The sequence below is a fragment of the Melospiza georgiana genome, chromosome 6, assembly GCF_028018845.1.
Source record: "Melospiza georgiana isolate bMelGeo1 chromosome 6, bMelGeo1.pri, whole genome shotgun sequence".
Classification (NCBI taxonomy): domain Eukaryota; kingdom Metazoa; phylum Chordata; class Aves; order Passeriformes; family Passerellidae; genus Melospiza; species Melospiza georgiana.
In genome coordinates, this window is record NC_080435.1 from 52,305,335 (window position 1) to 52,323,453 (window position 18,119).

The window sequence follows — 18,119 nt, forward strand, 5'->3', positions numbered from 1 at the left end:
TAAGTTAACCTGAACACTGCAACTCTAGTCTGAGGTTATTAGGAGTAGAAAGAAAGTTGGGACATTTAATTGTAAAGTATGCGTTAGAATTTTGGCAGTATTTTTTCTTTTATATATAAGCAGTTTTTGAACAGGACAATATACTGAAACTTGTATAGTTATAGTTAAATTAAATTCTGTATACAGTTAAATTAGTGTCTATTCTTTTTGGAAGGAAATAAAATTAATTCAGTCTAGTTCTAATTGACCTTATATCTTTTCTTAAGCAGTATCTGTGATGGTGTTAGGCTTACACAGAAGTTTTCTTTCCTGTGTCATAAAGCCATTTATTGAATTGCAAGGTGTCAGTACTTCATCCTTGAACATACATTAGGGACTGAGCTGTTACTTTAAACATACATTTTGAGAGTAAGTTATGTTAAATATTGATTTGAGGACCAACTGGGAACTGTAACAGTTATTGCCTCTGGTTGTATTGCATCTGATTACAGAGAGACATTTCCATCTAGGCCTCAAATCAGTAGCACTCAATATACTCCTGAGTGCAAGTAGCAACACTCAGTAGCTTGAAAGGTCTTGCTTTGTAAGTACCTAATTCCATCCTGGGTATGAATAAATACAAGTACTGAGCAGCTGCTATAACTTGTTTAAGCTTTTAAAGTGTAATTGGCACACCTTGCTCTTAAAACATCCTGCTTGATTGATTCCAGAGTTTTCCTCAAGGTTTTTCAGTGAAGAAATTGCAGGATTTGAGAATAGCAGCAGAGTTGACTTTGAAACCACCATTGCCAGCGTGCTCTTGAGTTCCTGCATTCCACCACCAATTTGTGAGCAAGTTCAGGTAAGGGGGGGAGAAGATGAGGGGTGGTAGAAATGTGGGTTTAAAACTGGCAAAAAATTTCCATGCTTACTCATTCCACATGTTCTACTGCTCGTTTGATTGTACATATACCTTGTTTGGTTCTGCTGCTGTCAAAATGAAAGGAGGCAAACTCAGACCAACTTTAAAGGTAGAACTGACCAGACTTTATCTGTTTATGGTCTGTCAGTAAATGCAAAACAAACAAATACTAATTATTTGTGGAGAGTGTTTCTTGAAAAGGTTGTAGGAGGACTTCAGATTCAGATTTGAAATGCTAAGAGACTAAATCCTTAGTGAAACAGAATGCCAGGACCTCTGAATTTTAGTTATCTCCTGTTTGAAGAAGGTCACTGTGGAATTGAGGCAGTGCATTTTGACTTTTCCCTGAAGTGGCTGCAAGTTGTCAATCAACAAAGCCAAATACTAAACACATCCTAACAACAGTTTGCCAACAATGATGTAGCTTTAAGGGCAGATGGAGATCCTTTCTCTCTGCTAATTCCACAGTGGGTAAAAAGCAGAAGATCCAATAATTACCAAAATTGCAAAAATGTTTGAAGAAAGTGAATCCCTTCAAAGTGTCATGGCTGTGATAATAACAAGTGTTTCCATATGCTCATGAAGCTCACAGGGTATTTTGTCATTATGCCTTGGAAAAACTGGGGATGGTTGGTTTTTCTACTCAGTTAAGATGTGTGAACTTGAGGACAGTATGTGCTGAATTTCCTTCTTTTAAGTGTTTCCTTAATACCTTGAAGAAATTGAGAAAATCTGGAATTTTCATCAGGGCTGCTAGACAAATCTGTCTGGGATGTCTTAATCAGTCAAGTGGCAGCTGCTCCTGGCATTGGTTGGTATATAATGTGTGTCTATAATGTGCCATCTGTAATGATTGCACTTCAGAGTAAGTTTTTCATCTGTACAGCACCTTCTAAAATCTGTGTAATCCTGGTGTGAGGAGAGGAGTAAAGCATGTTTGTGTCAGCAATGAGATTAACTGCACTCATGTTCCTGGAGCACTTAAAGCTACCAAGGGGAGCCTGGGGTGGATTTCAAAACTGAATATTGGGTGTGAATTTTGTAGGCAGGAATACAAATAAGAGTTCATTTCAGTATTCTGGTTCCTGGCTGTGTAAATGGAATACTTTAAAAAGTAGTATTTTCCTTGGGAAGAGTCCCAGGGCAAAGGAATGGGAAAGTGAAGTAGAGCAGAGGGAGTGCCACCCTGCTGCTGAACCCAAGGAGCAGAAACATCTGCACAGTGTCTAAAGGTAGACATGAACCAGAGCAGGACTGAATGTGCTTGTATTATGATATTCAATGTTCAGTTTGATAATATGAATTGCTCTAGTGTCAATTGCAAGAGTGTGATAATGGCTTAACAGCAATGCTGAAATGCCACCTGGGTGGCTACTGGTTTAATTTTGTGAGGTAATTGAATCAATGGTTCTTTTCTCAACTTCATTCTCTTTGCCTAAAGCAAACCAGCTCTCAATGTGTACTCTCAATGATCCTATATCATTAAGATAGTTTAACTTAATTTTTTTCAGTTCTTTTCTCTGGAAGTGGCCTGGAAAGTGTTGGATTTCCTTTGGCGCAAGCACATCAGATTCTGTATAAGAGTTAATGTGAATTTTTCAGGTCCTGGTTTCCCCTGGAGTGGCAGGAAACAGTTTTGCTGTAGGTAAATGAATAAGATTCGTTATAGCAACTGGATTTTACACAATTCCCGTTTTAGGGTTTTCCAAGTCTTCTGTTACTTTTTCCAAGAGAAAAGCTCTAAGCCTGGGTGCTGGTTGGGTGCCACAGCTTCTGTTGTGTGTCATGGTGTGGACCTGATATATTTTCACCAGGTTCCTGTGTCTGCTGGGAGCTCTCCTTGGGAGCAAGCCTGAAGTTCTGTCCAAGAGCTGGTGAATTTTGGGAGGGAGAGAAAGGGGTGGAGAGTCTGTGGTGCCCTTGCAGGATTTAGGGTGCTCCTTTAGCCACCCCTCTTTAAGTGATGTTGTGGGTTTAAGTGTGATTCCTCTCTAATGGCTCTGCTGTCAGCTGTGTCAGTGCTTTGTTTGGGTTCAGGAGCTCCGGGTAGCAGTTTGCCAGGAGGTGGCAGTGAATTGCCTGTTTGCTCGGCGTGACCAGCAGACAGAATGGCAGTGCCAGGTCAAGTGAGTGTCCTGAGGCCTTCAGTGGACCTTGACAGGCTTGGAGTGTGCCAGTGGCAAAGAGTAAATTGCCCACACACCACTGAGAAAATAAGAATTACAATTGTGTGCTGATTTCTTAAGAGTCCTGAGTTTAGTTGTGCGTTCATTAAAAGCACCTGCAAGGCATTGAAAATAAAAGACTGTAAATAAAAATTGTTGAGTGTGACATGGGTCAAATATACAAATTGTGAGGGTCATATATACATACATTCATCAAATATTAAATAGAGAGTAATGTGGGAATCCAGTGATCAATGGTGTTATAATGAATGTGCTTTCAGCTGTGAGTGGCTGTTTTGGTTAACTGCTGGACCTGTAAGACATCACTGCTTCTCTCCAGCAGAGGCATCCTGAAAAGTCCCAGCTCTTCTGAGGCAGTTTGGGCCTTTGCCTCAGTCTGTTGCTGCTCATAATGTGTGCAAGGCCACTGCAGAGACTGCACAACAGGACCCATGTTGCATTGGAGTCCTGCATTGCTGCTCTTTGGGGGATCAGAGATCTCAAGTAACCTGTTTTCCTCCCTGGAGCAGCCCCACAGTAAAGGTGTATTTCAGAAGAATGTGAATAACCAATATTTTTGAGATAAATGATAGAGCATGTGAAGACTGTGGCATAATAGGTACTGCTTGTTAAACAGTGGCAAATCCACACACAAAAGGTCTTGGTGACCAGATAGCTCCTAATGTCCTTTGGCTAAAGCTCATCTTGGGAACTGATCGCAAGACAAATCTGTGGAAAACTGTTGGTTAGTGTTTTGATTTAAGGGCTCACAAAGTCAGGGGTCCTTCAGAGTTGCAAGGTGGACTTGCCAAGGACCTCACTGACCTTGCCCATGCCAGTTCTGGCTTACAAAGGTTTTGACTGCCTCACACATGGGGCATCATGCAGCTTATGCTCTGACTTATTTTTCAACACATGTATTTTTTTCTCAGCAAAACAGAAAATTTGGCCTTTTGATATAGAATCCTTCAGTTTTCAGTCTTACCTGATGCTTTGACTGAACCTTCAAGGGATTTATATGAATCCACTGACTCCCACAGCTTTAAAGGGCATACAAATGTTTATGATTTTAAAATGGATTGTAAGGAATAATACTTATGGGAGATCTTCAGGTTTTCCTCTTGTGTGGTTGGTTGGTTTGCTAGTTTTTATTTTTTCCTCCTGCATAGGTTAGGGACAGGGATTTCATCTCAATTTTTTCCAGAGTGTGAAATGAAAATGTGTCCAGTCTCTCAGTTAAGAACTGGCAGGGAAGCAGGAAACTGCCTGGATTAATTTAAGGGTAGAAGTAGTTACTACATTTACCTCCTTTAACTGCAGTTTAAAAGTTTGAACTTTATTACCAGCCTGTTTTGAAAGCACCTCTGATAGATTCTTCTTAAGTGGAAATACCCCAGTTCACAAGGAAGAAGGTGTATGGGCTGGTTGATTGCAACACTGAAGTATTCCTAATCTACAATAAATCTCTGCTTAAGATAATAGATCAGATCCTAGAAGAAGAATATTCTGTTTATTTTGTAGCAACTTCAATCTGGCCAAGTAAAATTACTTGAGGAACACTTCTTTCTCTTCTGTTATATTTATAGGAAATGGTGCAGACCATGAGGTCAGGCTTCATTATGATTTTAGTATTTTATTTTATTGATTGACTCATGGATGTGGCTAAAATGGTACAAGTCTATGTTACTGTCAATTAAAATGCAGTGGGCTTCTTTCAGTAAGAAAAACAGTCATAATAAATTATGATAGTGAATGATAACTAAGCAATTGGACTATGTTAGTTACATTTTATAGACCTCTAAGAATATTTTGTGAACATTAGAACTTGACATTCTTCTATTTATATCAATCTATAGGGCATTAGTGTACACTGCAGACCTTGCCTTGATTTCAGTTTATTGATGAACCTGTACAGCTCAAAATCACTTCCTAGGTCAACTCAGTTAAAACTAGTAATAAACTATAAGTAGAAAAGCTTTTATTGTATTTCTTTATGTATTATTGTGCATATTATGTCACTTTTTTTCTGTTGGTGATAACCACTTTTGCAGTTATTGAGGACAACACTAATACAAAAATTGCAAAACAGTTGCACTGGGGAGATGAAAATGGCTCATTTTCCTCTGCTTGTCTCCCCTGGACATGCATAAATTCCTGAACATGGCAAGCAGCAGTTTGCTTCCCCTTGGTATATATCAAAGGTTGGCCCAGCAAGTTCTCTGCTTCCCTGCTCTCTTGCTGTGCCCCCAGGGTCCCTCAGATCCTTCATCTGTCTCCATGGCTGTGGTGTTTGACAGGGCATGTTGGCTTGGGTAAGCTTCTATTTTCTCTGCCTGTTTTTGTGGCAGAGGAGGGGTTTAACTGCACATTCTGCTAATCTAATGGTGTTTGGCACACTTCTGGGTTTTAAATTGTTCTTTCAATATCCATGGATTAAAAGTGGGGCTAACAGCAGCTAACATTAAACTGTTAACACCTGTTGTCCAGCATAATAATAAATACATTTCATTTCAAAGAACAAACACCTCTTTTCTTTGCAAGGTCAACATTTACATTTGTGTCTTAGTCTTTTTCCCAGCATGCTGCCAGTGCTTCACCTGCAATGGACAGGTTTTCATCCCTTGAATGTCTTTCTACCCCTTTACCTGAACCATATGGAAAGCTTTATCACAGAATGGGTTGGAAGGAGCCTTAAAGATCATCTAATTCCATCTAATTCCAGCACCTCCTGTCATGGTCAGGGACACTTCTCACTAGACCAGGTTGCTCAGACCTCCATCCAGCCTGACTTGGACACTTTCAGGGCTGGGGCACCCACAGCTTCTCTGGCCAACCTGTGCCAGGGCCTCAGCACCCTCACAGTGAAGAATTTCTTCCTATTAGCCAATCTCAACCTGCCCTCCTTCAGCTAAAGGCCATTACCCCTTGTCCCATCACTGCAGATATGCAGAGGAAAACAAGGCAGGGAGGACAAAAATCTTGTCATGTTACAGACCTCATAGATAGATTTCACACTACTTGTTCTACTATAGTAACTTAGTCAAGCAGTAGTACATGCTTGACATTCAAAAGTACACGGGTACTTCTTTCCCCTCTTTTCCTTACTGGACATGTTTGTGGCTGTAACTTTTAAAACTGGCATGACTCATCTAGTTTAAGAAAGAACAGGGCAGAGGAACTTGATAGCGAGTTTCATTTTCAGTGATTTTTACCCTCTTAATCCCTTCAGTTATTTGGGAACTGCTTGGTAATGGTGTGGAAAGAGGATCTGGGAAGGCAGGGCCAGTAGTTCTATCTGAATTGGCTAACATGTCAAAAATCTATCAGGAAAAAGAACTGTACCATGATTTAAAAGGCTGAGGCTATGGTCTAGCTTGATTTAGTAGTTGAAAGTCACATGGATTTCAAACAAGTGACATCAGACTAGGCTGAAAGCTGACTTTAGCCTCTTCTCAGGCTGGTTGAGTAACATCCAGTGTCTGCTACTGATTATTTAAGTTCCAGATGGATGAATTTTAATAAGAATGCTTTAGTAAGCACTGCAAGTAAAACATTATATAGCCCTTTTCTGTTTTAATGATATTAGTCTTCTAAGGAGACACTGTTTGCTTATTCCAGGTATTTGTTTCTGTTCCATAGTTCAACATTGCACATAATTGTTGTTCCTGCTGAGAGAACAAAAGGTACTTGACAGGAACTGACCCTGGCCATGGTCAGTGGAGGAGGTCTTGCTGTTTTCAGAGCCAGGAAATGCTTGACAGGGTTTGTGACAGCCACGTGTAGCTGCCCTTTAGGATGAACCAGTGGAGCCAGTACCTGAAATAACCTCTGAAGAGGAGGACAGGAACCTGCTGGAGTGAGTCCAGAGCAGGGACACAAGGGTGGTTAGAGGGCTGGAGCTTTGAACACAGGGTGGGGGTGTTCAGCCTGGAGAGGAGAAGGCTCTGGGGACACCTCCCAGTACCTGAAGAATGGGAATGTGGAGAAGGACTTTTCAGTTTCAAACTGAGAGAAGGTCAAGATTAGGTATTGGGAGAGATTCCTCACTGCGACAGTGGTGAGGTGCTGAACAGCTTGCCCAGAGAGGACAATTGGTACTTGATTTGGATGTGACCGTGCAGGGACCCAGGACTCGTTGTCCCCAGCTGTGCAGCCTTGGTGCTGATCAGCACAGATTGAACCAAATAAATGCAGAAGAGGAAGTGGCTAAGCACAGGGCCAGCTCTTTGGCTCTCAAAGCAGGATTGTTCTTTCAGAAGAGGAAAGGTCAGTTTAAAGAGGTGAGGCCAGGCAACTTCCTTTCTTTGGTGGGGCCTAAGCCAAAGCAAGACCCTGCCCTTCTCAGTGATACACACAAGGCAGATACAGAGCAAGTTTCCCTTGGCTAAACCAGAAACCTCATCCTCAAGCAAGCTTGATTTAACACAAAGCAGCACCTGAGTAAAACATAAAAAAATCCCAAATTTCAAACAATCAAAGGCAAAATTTTAAAAAAATTTATTCCCTCAATATATATATATACAAGAATTGACATACTTCTGTACAAAGGTGTAAATGGTCTTTGCTGTGATTTGTTGTGCATATGCAGCTTAGTAGACAGATTTAACATTCAATTTGAATCTCAGTGCAAGTAGGCACTAAAACATCCACCATACCTTCAAGGTATAAAAAGACATACCAATTGTACAGGTTTCTCCAGCATATTTTGTTACAGTGCAAAATGCTATGAAACAATGCTTCTTTAGAAAATTCATATATATTAAACACATATTGCACTTGTCCCAACCAAAAGTGTAACACGTTGTACTTACTGAACTAGTTTGATATGTTTGAAAACATTGCTCACACACATACAGTCCTTCCTCCTGGCTCTTTGTGCCAAATATGTGTAGCTTTTAGCTCAAATCTTAAATAACTCATTGTAGCTCTTTGGCTAATTCAATTCTTCTTGAACAGACTGGTAAAAAAAAAAATACAGCAGATTAATGTAACAAGAAAATTCTCTAAGACCCTTTTCAGACTTCTTTCCAGTAGCACTGTAACTAAATACATAAAAATCAGTATTGTTTAAATTCATAATGCAAGTGTATTGAACAGTGGGCATTTCAGACACTTACACCCCTGTTTTCTGGAAAGGTATGAAACCTCCAATCCTAGATATTTTACATATTTCTAAGATACTTCAGGCTGCTAAGCTAACATTGCACCCACAAACATTTTGTGCAATACCACAGGCAGGACTTTGACTTCTGTACATCACTGGCTGCTATGGGGCATGTTGGGAGAAGTGGTGCAAAGTTGCATTAACTTCAGAGAACAAAGTCCACTGGACTGAAGCACTCAATGCAGTCCGTGCACCCACCAAATGAGAGAGGTGAGGGCAAACGACACCAGTCCTACTACATTTGAGTTTCCCTAAATCCTTACAAGCCTTGAGATTTGAGGAACAAGTGCATTTGAGTGCAGATGCTAACTTTGTGCTTAAGATATTTATTCAAAGCTGAAAGGTCAGGGAGTAACTAAGGTACAAATTTTTTTGTTTGTTTGTTTTTTACAAATCAGTATGAACAAAGTTGCTACTAAAACCATTGACATATAAAAGCAAAGGAAAACTAAAACACAGGACTAGCTGAATGCTAGTCCATGCCTTTACAGTTCAGGGTTACCTGCAAAATGCCTCCACCACCAAACTTCTTCCCCTTCTTCACCTTAGAGGAGTACACTGGCTCCTGTCACATACAAAATGAGTATTTCTTTCATGAAAGCATTTCTGCATTCAACTCAACTTGGTCATTCAGAACCTGAGTGAAAGAAAACTCGATTTCTGGTGCTAGAACACTCTCCAGAGCCTCTTCTGGAGCCACACAGAATCGTTCTAAGGGCAGGTCCCCCTCTTACTTGAATACTACTAGATGTGGAGTCTTGAATAAGGCAAGACACTGCTTATACAAGTAGTGAGATGAAATCCCAATTTGATACATTTAGGAATTCTTTATACAGATAGCATATATCTACACTACCTGTGTGGGTTGAGTGTTCATGTTTCACAAAACCCAACCAGCTGGGCTTTGGATGGGGAGAACAAGGAGAGAAGGTTCACAGACTGGAAGGCTGAGGGATCACCGGAGCCGGCTCACATTCGGGAAGGTTGTCCTCTGACTTCATGTACATCAGGAACACAGTGACAGTGGCAAAGGTGGCTGCATTGACAGGAAAAGCCCGGAGCAGCGTGGAGGTGAGGCCCCTGGTGAACACCCTCCAGCCCTCCTCGTGGTAGCTCTTGCGGATGCAGTCCAGGATGCCGCTGTACTGCGTGACGCCCCCGACGCCGTCGGCCTGCAGCCGCGACTTGATCACGTCCATGGGGTACGTGGAGAGCCAGGACACGATCCCTGACATCCCCCCAGAAAACAGCAGCTTGGGGATAACATAGCTGTCCTCAGCCTCACAGCCCAGGTACCGAGTCATGCAGTCATAGGTGAGGAAGTAAAAGCCAAAGCTTGGAGTTTCTCGGATGAAGGTAGAGACCATGCCCCTGTTGATGCCCCTCAGCCCTTCCTTCTGGTAGATTTTGATCAAGCAGTCCAGAGAATTTTTGTAGTTCTTCGTTTTCAGTTTGTATTCTCCCGTTCCTTGAAGCTGCATCCTTGTCTTGGCCAGCTCCATGGGGCAGCAGATGACACACTGGATGGCCCCTGCTGCTGAGCCTGCAATGAACTGGTTCAGAGGAGTGTCTTTGCCCAGAGCACGGAGGGTGTTTCCTTGCACACCGAACACCAGAGCGTTAATGAACGTCAGTCCCATCATTGGTGACCCAATACCTTTATAGAGTCCAAAAGCCTAATGGAAGAAGGGAGGAAAAACCCTTTTTAGCAGTGGTGGGGATAACTCCTCAAAGTGCAGAACACAGCCTTTCTGGCTCTCCCTTGTACCCCATCACAAACACCTTGTTTTGTAATAAGAATTTCATCTCTGCCTAGGACACAAACATCTAAGCAATCTAGCAGTACAAAAATATAACTTAACACATTCAGAAAAGAATCTTACTCCACCCAGAGATCAGTTCTCTGGCAAATTTTATACTTTTTTAAATAGCTTACTTAAAGCCTGAAGCAGACTTTTTAACAATGGCCCTAAAGTTTCAGCAGCAGCAGCAAAAACACCTCACCAATTTCTTCACTCACTGCTTAGATTCTCAGAAAACTAGTTATTTAAATATCTTATTAAAGAAGTTAGCCTCAAAAGACCATCTTCTGACTTAGTGATCTTCTTCCCAAAGTTTCTGGCAAACTTCTGACTCCAATATCTGCCCTAGGCTGAGGGGAGGTTCAGAACATGCTTTATCTCTTGATCTTCAACATTTTGTCAGCTTTGTTTTTAACAGCTTTCCCACCCTCCTGAGCCAAAATACACAAAGATTTTAAAAAAAAATACACACAGTAATAATTTTGTACTTACAGATTCTTGCTTTATGATGGACTGAAAGCAATGGAAAGTCCCACGGTAGAGAGGTTTCTCTACATTTTGAACTTGCAGACGGACCTATAAAAAGTTGTGTGAGACACCAATTTGTAGATCAGGAACAGCCTAAAGGGTGAGCTACTGTCTGGTACCTATGTGGAGATTTTCTATAGCAATGCATATGCAAGAGCACAGGCTGGACACTGGACTGCCACAAGTGGCACAATAATTTGAATAATCTTGTGTGAGTGTTTTGAATTAAGTTAGGGGGTGAAAACATGAGGGGAAGAGGCTCATTAACTTCCTGTAACTATTAGCAAACCAGTAATGGAAGGGTACATTGACATCTAGAATTTCAAACAGATGCTTTCCAGTACAGGCTACAATAGGGACTTTCTTTACCTGCCAAGAATACTTCTGTTCACGCTAAGGAATACCTGTGCAAACCTGAGACAATTTAATTAAAAAATTATTTGCAAGTCAAGCATGAGATTAGGATAATTTTAAAGGGATGGAAACTTTCTACAATACTCATAGTGTTTCTAAATGTCTCATTTGGGCCCATTCATTGAGATCTAATTTTTTTTTTCAGAGGGTAGCTGGGCAGTGACTCTTAGGATGTCTGTCTTTACATAAAGGAAGGAGTAAAAAGCCATTTGTCCTTTTAAATTTCAGTCTGGTTTAGCTTTTTAGCCTGCTGAACACAAGCAATTGGTGAGGGTATAACTATTTCAAACCTTTAATGTCAGCAATCAATTAACTTTTCCAAAACTGAAACAGTATGTTCTGCTGGAGAGATAAACGCTATTGTAGCTGCTGCTCTTAGGAGATCCCTTTTCTGGATGCTTTTTAACCTATAATGGAAAATTTCACTTCTGTTTTTTCATGCTTATTTGTCCTCAGCACACTTTAAAGTCTCAGTTCTACCTAGCTCAGGCAAAGCTCTACACTTAGCAATGAAATCAGTTGATTTCACTGGATTGATAAAGTTATAAATCTTTGTTTGATCTCCTACATGAAGGGATGCAATGAACTTCAGAAAAGAAGCTTATCAGCCCTGTAATGCTGCTGCTGCAACTCCAGGGCAAAAAACTTCAGTCTCTTATTCTGAGCATAAGAAAAACAGTTACATCTATGTGAAAGATTCCTGACCTTAGTTTTTTTTCATAGTTGCCTAAAGTAATAAAAAACACCACCACAGCAATGAGACTGCCATCTGTGTGTCTAGAAAGTGATTTATGGAGGTGGTTTGTCAGAATCCTATATTCAGGTTAGCTTTCTTCAAAGCAAAAAGAAATCGACAGTTTCAGTGTTTTTCCTACAACATGTTATTTTATGCTTTGTAAATCAGAACTTTAGTTTTCAGTGTTGTTTCAGTATGTGCATTGGTGTGTGCTAGCCATAGTGGGAGGCTGAGATCACCTTGGGTCTTGCAACATCTCAGCATTAAAAGCAGGATTACAGTGGGATTCAAAGAAAATAAATCCTCTGTCACTTCAAGTGACTTTTGGAGGTAGGCAGACTGTCAAAACTGTTGAAGAAGCAGGTCCACAAGCAAAGGCAGATCTTAACAAGCTGTCACAACTGCACAAACAAAGGTTTTGCTCCATTTAGAATTTACTGTCATTGTTTCAAACCTTGTCTGTGACTTCCACATGTAAGGGCTTTGGGAGATTTGCAGCTTAGAAACCTTCTTACTTTATCTTTTCTGCTTGTGCTCAATAGTTTAGAATTAGCCATATCTGTGGGCTGAAATTCCTAGTGGCATACAGCTCCCTCTGTTTTTGTCTAAATAACTTGTGAAATATTAACCAATTAAGCTTTGCTGTAGGGTAGAATATTTAGAGTACTGATTTCCTAGGTCTAAGACTGAAAATCCTCTTTCTCTTGAGCACAGTGCTGGTCACACAAGGCTACCCACATCAGCAAGCTGCCAGGTATGGCAATGAGTGCACATAGAACTTGCATTTCCATGTGTGTTAATGCCATATTCAACAAGCTCTTTAGTGTGTACAACTACAGGAAAGATGAATCATGTGCAAAGTTTATCCACCTGTTCCCTTCATTGCCCAATAACCTAGCTTCCTTCTTCTGGGAAAACACTGTTCCTAAGGTTTTAGCTCCATTAATAACACCCAGTCATTTCACATCACTGAAGACTTGCATGAAGGCATTCAAGACTAAATAAAGAAACCCAAAGCACTACATCCTCAAAACAGTCCAAGCATTTAATAATGTGGGAAATCAGTGACTTCAGAAGTATTTGAGTAATGAAAACATCATCCAAGAATATGTAGTGGATAAGACCTCAGCAGCAGAGTGCTTGAGATTTGGTTTGAGGCACTGTGTGTGGGAGTGTATACAGCCAGAAATGCATAGCAGAAAGAAGGTTCAGAATAAAACTACATTTAAAAAAAAAAGGGATATTTAAACCCCGCTCCCTCCATGCCATAGCTGTAGAAGAGGGACACATCAGTTTAAAATTAAAAAGGGAAAAAGCTTCATAAGTCTTTCAGTTCTTTACTTGAACTAATACATTTGGGAATAAATTAAGACTGAGAGAAACAGAAGTGTTCACCTGGGCTATACTTACTAGGTAACTCTCCCGTGATGAGGCTTATCTGTCATCTACAACAAAGTAACACTTTTGCTGTTAATGAAGACAGCCCCTAGCTCAGAAAGTAAAGGCAGTTAAAAGCAAAAAAGCAATTTTATACATTACATCAACAAACCAGGGATAAAGAGTTTGCCAGTTCTGAGATCTGCTCAGCTGCAGGTTTTGCAGGGTGACTTCACCAGCTTAATGTCTCCCTGTGTGTCCCACCATCCCCCTCCCAGCTCTGTGAAACACGAGCACCAGCCAAAAAAAACCAAAAGAGCTTAAATGCCAAGGCAGATGTAAAACTTTGGCTTATCTAAGCAGCTTTGTTCAGTTATATTAAAAATGCACAGTCTAAGGTGACTAGCAGCTAGCCCTTTAAATACTGCAGAACAATAAAAAGTTAAGAATTAACACATATACATACACAAGTTATGCAATGTCTTTTTTTTTTTTTCTCCCCTCAAAGGGTGGTTAGTTTTTCCACATACAGTGGTGGCTATGCCAGCTAATAATACAAACATTACTATTTGTTTTAACAAAATAGAGATAAACAAGTAAAATACCTTCTAAAGGATAGAAAAATATAATGTGTCACACTGGATTTCATAAAACATCTGAAAACAAATTATTTGCTCTATTGTGAAGTAAGATGCTTTTTTCCCAGGCTGATACATCTATTTTGCAATGATACATCTGCTGAAACCAGCATGGGGGCCCCAGTTTTTAGTTAAATGTACAGCTTCATGCAATAGAAGCTATTCCACTTTAAAAAATAATAAACAAATCAACTAATAAACCCACACATGGTTACCTTTATTCTGAGCATAGGATTTCAGCAGTTTTACTGGATTCAATGAAATGATTGATCACCTTCAGTTAAGCATGTAAAACTTGGCAGGATGGGAGAGAAAAAGACAGCTGGCCCTGTACCACCATAATAAAAATTGTGCAAGTCTGGATGATGCTATTCCTGAAAATACATTCTAGAATTCAGCTGAATTATTTCACTGTCAAATGTGCCACATTCTGAGCAACAAAAAGACAGATTTTACTGCTTGAGCAGCTTGCAAGGAGGATCAGTATCCACCAAGTCAGGAATTGTGTATTGAATTAACCATGTGCTGGAATACAGAATGTGCTGGGGTCCTGGGTAACACTATCAGCCCTTTGCATATCTAAATTCAGCAAGGTACAGGTGTTCCAAATATAGAGCTACTACGTGGCACGCTGTCTGCTGCAGTCAAGTGACCTGATGGATTGCTTGAGCAGGGAATGCACTGATCTCCCTTCAAACCCTGCACTGCAAGGCTTTGATTAAGGCTGCCAAAAGATGACTCAAATTGTCATTCCGTTCTGGAAAATGGGCTTGGGCTTCTGAGAGCCCTGGCTGAGGGACCCTCCAGATCTCAAATTTTGTATTTATAATAGCTGAAGTATGTGTAACACACACAACTAACCATCAGAAAACCCATTTTTATTTGGAAAGTTATAAAAATATATAATAATACTTGGAGGAAACAGCCCCCAGACAAGCTCCATACTGTGGATTTTTATTGATTTTCATCTAGTGCTACAAATTAAGGAGTAATAGCAGAGCTTGAGGGGAAAACAAAAGACCAACCTTTCATCATACTACCAAAGTGTGTTTGAGCTACAAGTGCAGGGAGAGGCAGTTTCAGCAGTTAGTGTTGAACAGCTGCAGAGAAGCAAGCTTAGAGCAAAATTTACTTCAATGCAAAGTTGTATTTCCAAATATGACATTGCTACTGCACTGAACTTGCAGTTTAAGGCCAAGGTTTATGTTACTAAGTTTTCACTTCTGAAGAGCTGGAGATTGAAGAATCTAAACCAGTAACTGCAGAGGCTGCTCCAAGCTTTCCCACACAGATTTATAATCCTACAGTGTCTGGGGACTTCTTTGCTCGGAGAAACTATGTTGTCTACTTAGAGGAAAATACATTCCATAATGAACCCACCTTAACAGTGTCAAAGGGGTGTCCCACCAGCACACCAGCAGCACCTGAAATGAAATTAATGCCATGGTTGTTACTCTGAAGTTTCTTCCTGGCTCTGGAGCTACAGCAGGACCACCAGTCTGAGGTGTGAGTGCACAACATGGTTGGCAAACCAGTCAAACAGCATCCTACCAAGCCAGGAGATAAGAGACCTGCAATTCAGTCCTTCAGGCCAGTACCAGGTGCCTTTACGCTTCCCAGGAAGGCTCTGAGCCCCAGGCAGGGGTTGAGATGTGCCCACAGACTGTGCCACACCATATGGAGCGTGCAGCCACAGCTCCTGGCCTCAGCTCAAGGCAAGGAGTGGGCAGAAAATGCAGGTTTCCTCTAAAACACAATATCCCATGTACACATCGCTCTGTGCAGGCACAGAAAACATGTGAACATCCCTGAAGGCAGCAGAGCATGCTGCTCTCTGCATTAATGGAATCTGGAACAGCCGCACCTGCAGAGGGACCGCACACTACTGAAAACCTTAGCTTTATTCTAGCATCAAAGGAATTTTCAGGAGCCACATGCAGGCCTATTAGTTTCACCAATCTGAACACAGGCATTGTGCACACACAGGCTGGAGCAATGAATCTTCTGTGAACCAGCAATCCCTACAATGACTGCTGACAACAGCGAGAGCTACACAAGCATCCTCACCTCTCCCACATCCCTGAGGAGCAGAGCAGCCATCCCTGCACAGGGGAGCCCCTTCCCACACCCCTCAGGGAGCAGAGCTGCCCTCCCTGCACAGGGGAGCCCTTCCCACATCCCTGAGGAGCAGAGCTGCCCTCCCTGTCGGAGAAGCCCCTTCCCACATCCCTGAGGAGCAGAGCTGCCCTCCCTGCACAGGGAAGCCCCTTCCCACACCCCTCAGGGAGCAGCGCTGCCATCCCTGTCGGAGAAGCCCCTTCCCACATCCCTGAGGAGCAGAGATGCCCTCCCTGCACAGGGAAGCCCCTTCCCACATCCCTGAGTGAGCAGAGCTGCCATCCCTGTCGGAGAAGCCCCTTCCCACATCCCTGAGTGAGCAGAGGTGCCATCCCTGCACAGGGAAGCCCCTTCCCACATCCCTGAGGAGCAGAGCTGCCCTCCCTGTCGGAGAAGCCCCTTCCCACATCCCTGAGGAGCAGAGCTGCTCTCCCTGCACAGGGAAGCCCCTTCCCACATCCCTGAGGAGCAGAGCTGCCCTCCCTGCACAGGGAAGCCCCTTCCCACACCCCTCAGGGAGCAGCGCTGCCATCCCTGTCGGAGAAGCCCCTTCCCACATCCCTGAGGGAGCAGAGCTGCCCTCCCTGCACAGGGAAGCCCCTTCCCACATCCCTGAGGGAGCAGAGCTGCCCTCCCTGCACAGGGCCTGCCCAGGACGGTGCAGCCCAGGTTGTTTAGGGCCAGCACGGCAGCAGCACGGCCCAAGATAGAAAAGCAGCAACGTGCGCGGTGTTCGGCACGGAAAGGCCAGCGGGGCGGCTGACCCCGAGGGAACCCTGGCAAGGCAAGGAGCGCTAGGATGAAATCAGAGAGACGCCGAAAAAAGGAATTTAAAACACGTTTGCCTGGTTGGCAAGAAAAACAGAAAGCGCAAATAGGCGGAAAGACGCGAGAATAAGACTCCTGAACACAATTTAACAACTGCTAAATATAGCAGGCGCAGGCCGGGGGAGCGCAGGACGCGTGTCCGTGCTCGCCCCCTCCATCTTAACCCTGCCTGGGGTCGCTGTGCTCAGGTCGTGGTTCCCGATAGCCCCGCTGCCCCTGTGCCCGCCCCACACTCCCAAACCCCCATCCCCAGCTCCTCCCAGCCCGGCACTGCGGCACTCGGGGGGCTCGGTGGGACCCGGCCCCGGGAACCCCGGGATCTGCCCCGGCCCGGGCCCGGCCCCCGATGCGGCAGCTCGGCCGCTCTCACCGCCCCGCAGCAGCCTGCACTCTCAGCGCCCGCACCAGCCTTCGCTCCCAAAATAACCGCACCGCGCCCGGCCCTCCCCGCCGACGTGCCTGCCTGCCTTCCACATTTTAAAAACATTTCTCTCTATCCCCTTCTACGCATCTTCTCTATTTCCTACCTTTTCATATTTCTCCTCTTACTTCCCTTTTTTCCGCCTGTTTTTATTATTATTTTCCTCTCACCCCCTTCTCCCTCTTTCCCACCATTTTTAATGATTATTTTCCCCCCCTCAGACGCCGGCACTCACCACCGACGCATCCCGCCAGGAAATCCAGAGCCATGCCGGCAGCGTGGGCCCAGCGCTCCGGGCTCAGCCGCTGCGCCCCCGGCCCGGCCCGGCCCTTTCTACCCTGGCGAGGCCCGGGCCGCGCCCCCGGGGGCGGGGGCCGAGGGACAACTCCCCCCGGGCCGCCCCCTGCACTGGCGGCCGCGCGGGGGCGGCTCCCGGCCGGCCGCGGGATGGCGAGGCCGGGAGTGCCGAGACTGCCGAGACTGCGCTTCCCTCGGCACCTCCGGCACGGCCCTCCCTCTCCCCGCCTTCAACCTGTCACTGCTCTCTCTGCGGCAGCTGCGCGCTGAGCCAGGAGGAAAGGCTGAGAGAAATTTGGGCGGGTGGGGACGTGGTGGTTGGAGGGTGGAGGGGGAAGAGCGTCCCTCTTGTGATGTATCAATGGCAGCTCGGTTATTTTGGGGAGGGTGTCCTGGGGGGTCTTGCCTCCTGGGAGAGGCTTGTGGTTGGAAAGCCTGAGGAGCTGATGGCATGAGGCCTTTGGAGAGGGTGTCCCCTTTTAACAGGGGTAAAATGCCTGCCAGACCTGTTAAAAGGAAAGGCTGGGGGAGTCAGGGCTGTTCAGCCTGGAGAAGAGAAGGCTCCAGGGACACCTTCACAGAACTGGAAGGGACCACAGGGTTGGTTCTTGTCCAACCTTCCTGCCTAAACAGGGTCACCTCAGAGCTCGTGGCACAGGATTGCATCCAGATGGTTCTTGAATACCTTCACTGAAGGGGAGGAAACTCCAGAGCATTTCTGGAAAATCTG

At 43.8% G+C, this 18,119-nt stretch overlaps 1 protein-coding gene across 3 annotated transcripts; it reads right to left on the bottom strand.

The window, feature by feature from the left end:
- Positions 1 to 7,529: 7,529 nt before the first annotated feature.
- SLC25A29 (solute carrier family 25 member 29) lies at positions 7,530 to 17,452 on the bottom strand. 3 transcript variants are annotated; one of them, XM_058027129.1, is made up of 4 exons: positions 17,328 to 17,452; positions 15,106 to 15,149; positions 10,525 to 10,608; positions 7,530 to 9,906 (listed from the first exon to the last, which is right to left on the bottom strand). In XM_058027129.1, the coding sequence occupies exons 1-4, from the start codon at positions 17,359 to 17,361 to the stop codon at positions 9,163 to 9,165; spliced, it is 906 nt and encodes a 301-aa protein (XP_057883112.1). In that variant the 5' UTR covers positions 17,362 to 17,452; the 3' UTR covers positions 7,530 to 9,162. The 3 variants fall into 3 exon arrangements, with proteins under 3 accessions (XP_057883112.1, XP_057883114.1, XP_057883113.1); XM_058027131.1 differs by lacking the exon at positions 17,328 to 17,452 and adding an exon at positions 13,121 to 13,155; XM_058027130.1 differs by lacking the exons at positions 15,106 to 15,149; positions 17,328 to 17,452 and adding an exon at positions 13,121 to 13,720.
- Positions 17,453 to 18,119: the final 667 nt, after the last annotated feature.